The 12005-nt window shown below is 52.5% G+C and overlaps 1 protein-coding gene across 1 annotated transcript; it reads right to left on the bottom strand.

Annotated features, from left to right (window-relative positions):
* Positions 1-207: 207 nt before the first annotated feature.
* Positions 208-6928, bottom strand: Crygn (crystallin gamma N). Its single transcript, XM_076566094.1, has 4 exons — positions 6837-6928; positions 5740-6010; positions 3545-3690; positions 208-389 (listed from the first exon to the last, which is right to left on the bottom strand). Exons 1-4 carry the CDS (start codon positions 6926-6928, stop codon positions 254-256), a joined length of 645 nt encoding a protein of 214 aa, XP_076422209.1. The 3' UTR covers positions 208-253.
* Positions 6929-12005: the final 5077 nt, after the last annotated feature.

Here is a 12005-nt window from a genome sequence, read left to right on the forward strand (position 1 = left end):
CTCTCGGGTGGGGTCCCGAGGCAGGAGAAAAGACTCAGGCTGCGCCCTGCTCTCGGGCGCCCTCTTGTGGCCCTGGGCCTTGAGGCGGCGGCCGCTCTGGCTAGGCTTTGGGAGCGCCGTTGGCTTCCTCGCTGCTCCACCAGGCTTCCACGGTCCCCCGCCGGGGAGTGACCCAGAAAGCACTCCAAGGCCGGCCAGCACTCGGCTTTTAGGATCTTTATTGCCTCCGTAGGCTGCACGTCCCCAGGTGGGACTAGAAGAAGTTGAGCACCCTGCGGAGCGACTGCACGCGTGCGCTGTGGGCCTCCCAGTCGGAGAAGCTGCGGAAGTCGCCCCTCTCCACCACGTACATGCGGCCGCGGTAGTTGGGCTCCTCGTAGAGGACCCACCTGAAGGCCAGGGGAAGGGCGGGTCAGCGGGCGGGAGCCACGAGGGCAAATCCCCGGCCCCACCCCTCTGTCCTAGCACCTTACTGCCTTGGGCACCAGTGGCTGGATCGGGCTCGGTGCTGGGAGGGGACAAGCAGGGGACTGCCCAGTAACTGACAAGGGCGGCAGTGACTCCAGGACGCACTCGGCCCAGTCGCCCTCCAAAGGGCCATTTGCACACAGTCCCCAGCCCCTGACAGGACTACTGACATAAACTGGAGACCATTCCCACTGTGTATCCACTCAGCCAACAGCCCTGGTGGTCTCTACCTGGGAATAAGTGTAAGGAAGAGTCTCATCAGAGACTGGACCAGCCCTGCCCATCCCACCACCATCCCTGAGACAAGTGTAGAGCTGTGCGTGTGGGACCCAGGAAAAGACGCCCTGTGCACCCTCCCACTTGGGGGTCAGGTTTGGGGACGGGGCTAGGGAGTTTTAGAAAGTTGGGGAGGGACCTCCAGGCCTGGCTGCACCCAGAACTGCAAGTACCATGGGCAAGGGCTGGCTCTGCATTTCACTTCAGTCTTTAGCTCAGACTCACCCTGCCTCCCCTGTCCTTCCCACCCCACCCCACCCCCTGCCCATTCACCACAGTAGAAAACAACTTTCCTCTGGACCACGGTGGTTTTATGAAACAGGACTCCCCTGGGGCCCTCTCAGATCTCTGAGATTCTTGAGATCCAGGTCACAGGGCTACTCTGACCTTTCTTTGTAGGAACCCGTCCCTGCTCCCAAAGCACTCTGCCGGTCAAGGAGTTTTCTTTGCAGGGAACAGACTGGGAATCTATGAGCTCCTTAGCCCAAGGTTCTGCTCACAGATTAACTCAGAGGAGAGAGCCCACTAAAGGCCACGCAGCCCACTTCCCCAGCTCGCCGCTCCCAAGTCACTATAGCCCCCTCCCTTCCTTATCCTGACCTCTCACCTGATAAATTCTAACGGTAGTGATGAGAGAGAGAGAGAGAGAGAGAGAGAGAGAGAGAGAGAGAGAGAGAGAGAGAGAGAGAGGAGGGAGGTGTGTTGGAGGGCACCTGCTGGACACAAGAGCAGGCCCGGATCACCTGAGCCTCCTTACAACCCACCACATTGCTGGGGTCTCCAAGAGAGTGAGCTAATCCTACCCTGCTCTATAGTGCCCTGAGCCACCTTGGAGTTCTTGTGGACGTCCCAAGAGGAAGAGGGACCTGACTGGGCATGAAGGCTAATCCTCTGGTTCCTCACCTGTAACTCCTGGGGTAAAGCAATGGAGAAAGGGGTCTCTGAAGAGGTGGCTCAGCACTTAAGAGCACTGGCTGTTTATCCAGAGGACCCAGGTTCAATTCTCAGCACCCGCATGGCAGTTCACAACTGTCTGTAACTCCAGGTCCAGGACTCAATGCCCCCTTCAGACCTCTGTGGTCACCAGGCATGCATGTGGCACACACACATGCATGCAGGCAAAATACAGGTATAAAATATTTTTTTTAATTAAAAAAAGGGGAGCGCATGCCAATTCAGCCTGTTAGAATGTCGGGAGAAGGTCCCTGCTTTTTCCGCCCATGCCTTCTAGGGCAGATGCGAGTGCTGGTTCACTCCTAGGCTGGTATGGAACCCAGAAGGAATGCTCTTGGCCTATGGGAGGTGGTGAAGGGGACCTGCTTCACTGCTGCAGATCCCAGAGAGAGCTCAGGGACCCAAGGCATATCACAGAAGAGTTAAGGTCATCGAAGAGAAAAGACAAGCGTACCTTGGACCCCAACACAGAGGCCCACTGCCTTGGCCTCCATCTCCTGACCATTGAGCCTGGTTTCTTCCAGGAAAGTGGAGTTTAAAGATTGTATACCCCAAGGCTGGTGGAGGTGGCGCACGCCTTTAATCCCAGCACTTGGGAGGCAGAGGCAGGATCTCTTGAGTATAAGGTCAAAAGAGGGAGTTCCAGGACAGCCAGGACTACACAGGGAAACCCTGTCCCAAAAAACTTTAAAAAAAAAAAAAAAAAAAAAAGCTCCTCCAATCACAATCAGAGTTCTCTCCTGCCTTCCCTCTCCCTCTCCCAAGATCCCCAGGGTTGCTGGCGGATTATGTCTTGGGTCTTAGGACATCTTCCATACCTAAGTATGTGTCTGGCCTCATGAGACACAATTTAGCCTGCAGATTTTCCAAGGCAAGTTGTTTTGGACTCCTACCCCCATATCCTCAGCTTAGGGGGGCCAAGGCCAGGTATTGGGAGAAATAGTAGCTGCAGGTCTGCTCTGAGCACACCTTGTCTCCCTCAGCCCTCCCTTGACCCCTGGAGAGGGGCCCTGGGCCTGAGCCTCAGAAATATAGAAGGCACGTTCCCAGAGGAGCCAAGTTCCGGTTCCAGCCCTGCACAGGGAGGGGAGGCTGGAGCCTGTGGGGCTCTTCTGCTGGGGGGCAGGGTCCCCAGCTCTGGAGTGGAAGGGGTTCCACCGGGCTGCAGTGCCAGCAGGGCCTCTGCCGTGGAAAGGATTAGTTAGCTACAATCTTAGCTTGTGCATCTATAAAATGGTGATGGCGTCTGTAAAATGGCGATGCCGTCTCCAGAGTGGATAGACTCCCAGTGTGATGTGCCTTTGTGTGTACAGTGAACAGGTGCACAGGGAGCTGCCCCACGGGGCAAACACTGCGCCCTGACAGCTCTTTTGGAACGGAGAAGATGGGCAAAAGTTCCTGGTACCCTTGTCCATCCTATGAGAGCTTCTTGAAGCCCAACAAGCTGGTGTGGGTTGTTGGCCACTAGGCAGAGCCATCTTAGGTCTGGGGTCATCTGAGCTGGGCAGATGTACCCTCTCAGAGAAGGTGGGACTGCTGTGTAGCTTTGAACCCCCTGAGTGGGGGTTCTCTGGAGTCCAGTGACTCAAGAAAGCCAGACAGTCTAGACGTTCAGTCCTGTAGCCGAGACGGTCACAGTTTCCTAAATGCTCCTTTCCTTCGGGTGTGGCACACCGGAGGGGAGGTCTCGGGGAGCCTCTGAGGCCCTGACACCTTCCTGAAAGATTCACTGCTTGCCTGGAGCAGGTGAGGCAGATGAAGGCCTGTGGCTCAGGGGCACCATGCCCACCACACCCGATGTCTTCCCACCCCACCACACCTGTCTGGCTGCCCTGGCTGTACTCACGCTCCATCGCCATACACCTTGATGGCGTTGACGCAGCTCTTGGCCCAGCCCCGGCTCTGTAGGAAGGGGCAGTCTTCCACGAACTCCAGGCACTGGCCTGTGAAGTTGCAGCCCTCGAAGATGTCTATGCGGAAATGTTCTCCATGCTCCGGGACCCAGGCAGGTGGGGAAGGAAAAAGGAATACTCCAAGTCTCTCATGGGGAGAAAGGAAACAACTCCTGCGCTAGACTGGGACCCAGTGTGTACTCACCATCCCAACACATACACACACTGGCTTTCTTCCATGAGATGTGGTGGGAGAAAGGGTTCTCCTATCACTTTAAAAACCTAAGCCACTGAACTGGCCCGATCTTCACCTTTTACAACTAAGGACCCAAGGACCGTGAGGGCGACTGTCTAGAGGCCAGCACAGTAAGATCGGAGCTGGGGGGAGACAGGGAGGTCACTGGCTCCTTCCAGGCATTCCACTTGGGGGATTCATGTCCCAGCTTTGGCGTATTCACCCTTGGTTTCAGGCTACAGGCAGGCCTCCAAACGATAATATTTTAGAAGTGTAATAGAACCCTTTATGAAAACAGTAAGCCAAGACATCTAAAACAATGGCTCTCATTTGTTGAAGTCCCTGCTGGTTTCAACATCATAATTCACTAGCACCAGTGCATACATCTTCCTGCGTGATCACCCACCCGGTGTCCAAAGGAGAGCCCCCTCCCTACTGGCCAGGTTCCTATGAAGCCTGGGATGGCTCTAACAAGAACAGCCTTCATAAGATATCTTGTATATTTTTCATATAAACAGCATTATGCAGGATCGAGAGCCAACTGTTCTAATGCCTCTCTCCAAATGCCCACATCCTGGCAGAGACACTAGGGAAGCACTCTTTCAGTTGAGCATGCCAGAGCCCAGCTGATTCTGGAACTGATGTAGAAAAGAAAAGGGGCCCCATGCAGAGTGGCGCCTCTCCAGACTTCTCAAATGTTGGCCAGAGTCCTGGTGAGGCATCCAGGATGCCCTGGCCGACAGACACTCTGATGAGAGCTGCCCACATCGGTCCCCAGAATCACCTGTTTCCTACCCAAAGGACAGCACTGAGAGCAGATCTCATACCTGTGACCCGAGGAGCACTCACTCCCCAAATCCCACCCTAAGGAGACTGGAGAGAAACGAGACTTTTTCTAGGGGGAGCAATACCCTTCATTTGCTCTCCCTACACACTTCAGGCCACAGTTCTGTGAAGCGACCATCTGTGCAACTCAAGAGCCCTGTCCCCTCAGATTTCTTACTGGGCCTGCTGGCACTTTGGCTGCCATTACTCATTCCAAGTTTGGAACGTTGAGGGCCAGCTTAATGCTCCAAGGTAACCTGCATGGGTAGATGCTCATGCTCAAAGCAGCCTTACCTTGTGTATGTATGTGCTCATGACACAGGAGTACACCCAGGCACATGTGTGAGCATGTGTGTCGGAAGTCAGAGGGCGATTTTGGACATCTTCCCCAATCAGTCTCCACCTTACTAAGAACTTCTGTTTTGTATGTTTACGTGTACACACATGTGTGTGGAGACCAGACAATATTGTAGAGTCCATGCTCTGTTCTGTCTTTACATGGGTTTTGGGGACCAAACTCAGGCTTGTACACCTTATCCATTCTGCCCTCCACTTTATTGATTTATTTATTTTTAGAGTGAGCCTCTTACTGAGCCTGAAGTGTCTCAATTTGGCTAGACTAATTGGTCAGCAAACGCTGGGGAGTCTGCTGGCTCCACCTCCCCAGTGCTGGGGTCCCAGGTCCCATTACACCTGGCGTTTTATGGGTTCTGGGGATGCAAAGTCAGGTCCTTGTACTTGTGAGGCAGACACTTTGCAAGCTGGGCCATATCCCCAACCTTTCATCTCGCTTTTGATGAGTGCCCCCCTATTCAGTGACAATCTAAACGTATGTGAAGTTTAGCTACGTGCTTGGCTCAGAAACCTGAAAGGATTCCTTGGCGACTCCCAGAGGCTCTTGTGTTCTGTCTCCTATCCCTCTTGGTCCTCACAGCATCGCCTGCTCACGTGAGTGTGGGTCTGGACAGGGTTCTCTCAGTTTTTAAGGTTTTATTGTTGGGAAGTGCCGTGCTTCTGATCAGACGCCAGGGTGACCTCCCACTGCCTGAGCTGAGAGTTCCCAGCCCCCCGGCAGAGTGACTCACTCACCATGCCCACAGGCCGACAGGAGCCCATGTGGTCATTGTGGCCATTCCAGCGGAAGAATTCAGGGTAGTCACCGTGCTCCAGGATGAACTGCTGGCCTCGGAAGTCAGGGTGATCAAAGCAGACCCAAGCTCCACTCTCCACACGGATGGAGTTCACTCGGTTCATAAAGCCTCGGTCCTGGAAGTTGTCACAGTCCCCAAAGACCTCCAGCTTCCGCCCTGTGAAGTGCTTGCCCTCATAGAGAGTGATCTGGAACAGCCAGGTGAGAGCTCTGGATCAGGGTCCCATCTGACCTACACACATATACTCACTCACACATGCTCACACATGCTCACACGTGGGCATGGCTGTACTAAACATTTGTTTGTTGTTACACTTAACATTCATAATAGCACTAAAGGATATGTCTTTCAAGGCATAAATGTCTTGCAAAAACAGTCATCATAACTTAACATTGATTTTTCAAAAAGCGAAGTTCCTAATACTGAAATTCCAATTATTCAATAACTCTTTGGGTTTAAAGAACCGTGGTCTCAGAAAAAGACTCTGGGTCATGGGCTTCTCGGCATCTGGGCCCCACATCCTCAGTGGAACCCAGACTTCCATCCCTGCTCACTGCGGTAGATGACTGACACTGTTTACTGATGGGCAGAGTGAGTGGTCAAGTAGCCAACAGGCTTATCCAGACATGGCTCCACCAGGCTCTCACCGACACACGCCCCGCTATCTGTGAACAGGGGTGTCCCCTTAGTCTCGGTGCCCACTTGAAATCAGGCTATTTTCAGACTGTCACTGTATTTGTTAAATTCAGCACTTGTTTGTCATTATATATAACACCCACAATAGCATTAAAGAAAACATTTTCTAAAAGCATAAATGTCATGCAGAACAAGTCACCATAACTCGGCATTCATTTTTTCAGAGAGTAAACTTTATAATCCTGGGACCTCCTTAACTGGAGAAGGGAATCTGTGGAAGCCAGGGCAGGGTTCTTAGGAGAGGGCTAAATGTCACTGATCTCTATGCCTTTTCTCCCACCAATGCCCCACTTTTTTTTTTTTTTTTTTGAGACAGGGTTTTAATTATCCCAGAATAACCTTGAACGTACTATGTAGCTAGGGACGTCCTTAAGCTTCTGATCCTCCTGCCTCCGCTTCCTGAGTGCTGAGAACACAGCCAAGTCCCCCATGCCCGGTTTATGCAGGGTTAGGGATGGAACCCAGGGCTCTGTGCATGTTAGAGAAGCACACTCGCTCAGATCTTCAGCTTTTTCACGGACGTGCCTGAGTAATTGACAGGCGTCAGACTTGGAATTGTGTGGACCTCTTGGCAGTTCAGACATAGCCTCGTAGTAATAGACAACCTATTAGTAATATGGACAGGTTGTCATTGTCCCAAACTAAACAGGTGAAGCAGCCTTAGCGTGCATATTCCCTTCCCACCACAGGGAATCCAATCACTCGACAGCTCTTTGGGACTCAAGAACTATGGTCTCAGAGGACTCTGTAGGAATATAGTCGTATCACCCAGAAACTGATCACTCCAGTTTCTCTGTTTGCACCTTTTCCAAAGGATTGTACACTGGCAAGTCCCTGCCCCTTGGAGTTAAGGTGTTTTGTGGGAATGGATGTCTGTGAGCCAGGGTAACACTGATTTGGGGTTTCTTCCTTTCCTGCTCTGCCATGTTGGTGCTGTTTGTTACTGAAGCACACCCCAGTTCATGCGGACAAATCAATGGTGTCCATCAATGATGGGCATCCTGGGAGCCTCTGGAGGCCAAAGGGTTCCTGGATCAGCCAGGACCTGGACACTAGAGGACAAGGGAATAGCCACATTGGTGGGTACCCTTCCTGCATAAGGCAGGTCTGGTTAGGGCCTCTGGGATGTTCCGGGAGATCTCAGCACTTCAAGGATTTGGAGGTTCCCTTCAATCTCCACACAGTCTGAGAACCAGCCTCAAATCTAGCGGAGAGGCTTCCCCGCCCAGAACTCCCCCAAGTCACATGGGGAGAGAGATCCGGAGGGGGCAAAGACCACATTTTGGCCACCCTGTAGTGAAGAAAAGACTGCAGGAGATCTTCCGACCATAGGGACCATCAGAGATTCACCACTCCAAGCCAGCTGACCACGCTCCTCCTGACTTGAGGATCTCATAAAGGAGGGGTGGGAGAGGGCGACCTTCCTATTCCACGCCCTCGACACGCCCTCAGCCAACAGGGGGAAGTCGCTCCATCTCATTAAGAAATAAAGCCAACTTGGCTTGACTTTGTCAGACCCAAAGAGCATCCGAGATCAGTCTGCACCCACCCCCACGCGCGCGCGCGCGCGGGGGGGGGGGGGGTCCCCGAGGCCGCTGGCCGCACTCACCTTCCCGGAGCGTTGCGCCATGGTGTGTGGCTGGCCGCCGCGGGACCCGGTATATACTCTGTGGCGCCTGCTGGCTCAGCGCCGCCCGGGACAAAAGATTTGCTTGGCCCGGCACCCGCGCGTTAGTGCTGTCGGGCGTGCTAAGCCGGCGCCATGACCCGCCCGCCGACCCAGTGTCACACACAAACGACCTAGACCTCAGTGCCTCTGGATCCGACCCTCGTGGCCAGCCCACCGCTGCGCCGCTGAGTCAGGGCCTCAGCACCCGGGCTTGGGAGAGTCCTCTCAACCCCTTGTTTTGTCCCCCCACCCCCACCCATCCCGAGCTGCGGCTCAGTGCCCGTGACCTGCAGCGCTTTTCTTACCTGGTTGCAGGCTAATAAGATACTGTCTTTGTCTTTTAAGTTGATTGTTGTTTGTTTTTCTGGATGATGGATGGACTCCTAGCTTCCCAAGCTTACCTGGGAGTGGGTGGGGTGGGCAACAACAGCCGCGTGGACCTCTTTGCCTGGTGCTGGGGTATGGGCTCCCAGACTTTCCCTCCCGCACTTACTTTTTTTTTTTTTTTTTCTCCCCCTGAAGATCCCAGGTGACACCTGCCTTGCAGGTCAAGGATCTGCAATAGGAGACCTACAGTACTTTGCGGGTCAGTACCTGAGTCCTAACTATGGACCACCCTGGATGCCAAGGATCTGTTTACAGAGCGATATACCCACTGATCCCAGGTGTAAGAATTTGCCTGGCCCACAGGTATTTGGAGTCTATTGAAGCCTCAAGAGTAAACACACAAACTGCTGGGCTGGTGGCCCTGGGGACAGGCTCTGGGATCAAAGGAGAGAGAAGCTCCAGGGGATGGAAGAGGTCCTAATTAGTTAAAAGGGGACTCTGGGGGACACCTGTGGGCCTCTCTGCTCCCAGGAGGGTAGTGGGTACTTTCTGCAGTACTGTACAGATGAGCACAGAGGAGGGGCCCAGGGAATCCCAGGGCAGAGAAGGTCTCTTGCTTTGCTCTGGGAAGTTACTCCAGGCAGACAGGGAGCCACACAATCACCCTTGACACCAGCTCACACTTTCCCCTGAGGACCCCCACCAGGAACCCCCACTCAGAAGCACACCTCACTGTGTTTGTCTCTGACTACTGATCTTGAAAGAATAAAATTAGAAGTGTGTGTGTGTGTGTGTGTGTGTGTGTGTGTGTGTGTGTGTGTGTGTGTGACAGCCTCTGCTGTCAGTTCTTGCCTTCCACCTTGTTTGGTTACTCTGGGTCTCTCGTTGCTGGCCCAGCAGCTTCCGGGAACTCTCCTGACTCTGCCTCCTCTCTGGCTGTTGGAGTGCTGGGGTTACAGACGCTCCACTGGCTCCATGTGGGTTTGAACTGAGGTCCTCGTGCCTTCGTGGTGGATTACTCAGGGTTCTGTAGAAGGAAGAACATAGAACAGGGTGGGGCGGCTGGGGGAGGGGAGAGGGGACTTCTCAGACTGGGTAGAGTTTGTCTAGGTAGAGCTGTCTTCACACTGGAAGGGTCTGAGGACCAGTCGCCTCTCGGTTCATGAGGCTGATGCCGCAGAAGTTCCACTCTAGGACTAAAGGCCGGGAGGATTCCCTGGAGGACACAAGCCTTCAGTACACACTGGAAGGCCAAGCAAGCCAGGTTCTGATGGTGCCAGCAATGTTGCTACCCATAGTAGCAACAGGGTAGATGAATCCCCAAACAGGAAAGATTAACTCATCAGCTAGACAGACAGACAAGCAAGTGGACTTCCTTAGAGCTGGGCCACCACTGGAAGGTGTGGCCCACATTTGGGTGGATCTTCCCATTTCAGTTAATAAATCAAGAAACTCCCTCCCAGGTCTGCCTAGAGGCTTGTGTCCTGGGTGGCTCTAGATCCGGTCAAGTTGACTGTCAATATTAACCATTAACTGTCACACACAGAAAGAGCTTTGTCCCGAACCATCTCCCTAGCCCAGAAGTTTTATACTAAGCATTAACCCAGATGGTAAAATTATCATCTTCTCATATACATGAACCTGGCATTTGCAATTGGGAGTCGAGTGACAGCTAAGGTTAGACCATTTTCCTGTGACACCAGGGAGTGGGGTGGTGTCTTCCTCGATGTTTAAAGATGGGAAAAGTGAGAAAAAGATCCTGGCTGGGGAAGGCTGGAGAGGCCTATTTAGCCCATTACAAATATTTGCAGCCGAGCCGGGCGGTGGTGGCGCACGCCTTTAATCCCAGCACTCGGGAGGCAGAGGCAGGCGGATCTCTGTGAGTTCGAGGCCAGCCTGGTCTACCAAGTGAGTTCCAGGAAAAGGCGCAAAGCTACACAAAGAAACCCTGTCTCGAAAAAACAAAAACAAAAACAAACAAATATTTGCAGCCGGGGTTATAGCTAACTCGGTGACCGGGCACTAGCTTTACATGCACAAGGCCCTGGGTTCAGTCTCCTCCTGTTGTCTGCTGATCCACATGTAAACGCTCAGCTTCCTCTCCAGCACCATGTCTGCCTGCATGCTGCTTCCTATCATGGTAATGGACCAAACCTCTGAACTATAAGCCAGCCCCAATTAAATGTTTTCCTTTTTAAGAGTTGCCCTGGTCATGGTGTCTCTTCACAGCAGTAGAAGCGCCCTAACTAAGACTATGTATGTTCACCACATGCATGTAGGAACCTGAGGAAGTCAGAAGAGAATGTTGGATCCCCTGGAAGTGGAATTACAGGCCATGTGGGTGCTGGGAACTGAACTCAGGTCCTCTGTAAGAGCAGTGAGCACTCTTAACCACTGAGCCTTCTCTCCAGCCCCATGTGTAGAGGTTCTTGAAGGCTTTTGGATTTACACCATTGAAAGGATTTCTCTTTTAAAATTTTTACAAAGTTTTCAATTGTGTGTACATGTGCGTCTGTGTGGGGGTTTGTGCAGTTGTGAGTGCGGTGCCCCAGGAGGCCAGAAGAGGGTTCAGATCCTCTGGAGCTAGAGATACAGGTAGTCGTGAGCTGCCTGATGTGGATGCTGGGAACCCAACTCAGCTCCTCTGCAAGAGTAGCACATGCTCTTGGTAGGTAAGGGGTCTGTTCAGAACTGCGCAGCGGTGGGGCACACCTTTAATCCCAGCATTCGGGAGGCAGAGACAGGAGGATCTCTGTGATGTTTGAGGCCAGCCTGGTCTACAAAACAAGTTCTGGGACAGCCAGAGAAACCCTGTCTCAAAAAACAAACAAACAAACAAACAAAAAACATCTTCTGAGAGAGAGAGAGAGAGAGAGAGAGAGAGAGAGAGAGAGAGAGAGAGAGATCTGTCCAGTCGCTGTTGAAAAGTTTCTCAGGGGTGCCCCCCCACCTCCCTTTGCAGTAGGTGAGATTCTAGGGCAGCTCCTCCCCTAGATGCTTTGCATACAATTGCAATCTGATAAGGGAAAACCAGGGATCAGCAAAGTTTGGACAGGGTGTTAAGATGCACCTTGTACTGTAAAAGGCTGTTCTTAGGAGATTACTGGAAAGTTGCAGGTTTATAGCAGGGAAAGAGAAAGATACTAATCCTGCATCCTCATGCCTTGGGATACAGGTAGATTCTTGGCTGTCTTAGTATTCTTACCTGAAACATCTCTCTAGGAAAGGAACATTGTCTCTATGTCAGCAACCTTCAGTAAATGTTTATGGTGCTGGAAATCTTGTTTCTCAGCTGCTGAGAGGGCTCCACCAGATTCCAGTCCTGACAGAGCCTCTCCCTTCCCATGACCACACAATTTTCCCTTCTACCCTGCCTCATGCTATGGTAAATTAAAGGCACATTCAAACAAACCCAGCAGGGACTTGAAGATCACTGGATTTTGTTTCTTAAAAGCAGAATGAAGTTTTCATGTGAGTGATAGTGTTCTTTTTGAGAACACTGGCTGAGTGTG

Source organism: Peromyscus maniculatus, chromosome 3 (assembly GCF_049852395.1).
Source record: "Peromyscus maniculatus bairdii isolate BWxNUB_F1_BW_parent chromosome 3, HU_Pman_BW_mat_3.1, whole genome shotgun sequence".
Taxonomy (NCBI): Eukaryota; Metazoa; Chordata; class Mammalia; order Rodentia; family Cricetidae; genus Peromyscus; species Peromyscus maniculatus.

Bases quoted from the DNA above. Each gene is read 5' to 3' on its own strand.
- Crygn (XM_076566094.1), bottom strand. From the start codon at position 6,928: ATGGGGGACTTGGCTGTGTTCTCAGCACTCAGGAAGCGGAGGCAGGAG. The intron at 3,691-5,739 runs GTGAGTGAGTCA...TGGGTCCCGGAG, and splicing joins CCTGTCGGCCTGTGGGCATG to CATGGAGAACATTTCCGCAT. The intron at 390-3,544 runs GTGAGTACAGCC...CCTGGCCTTCAG, and splicing joins AAGGTGTATGGCGATGGAGC to GTGGGTCCTCTACGAGGAGC.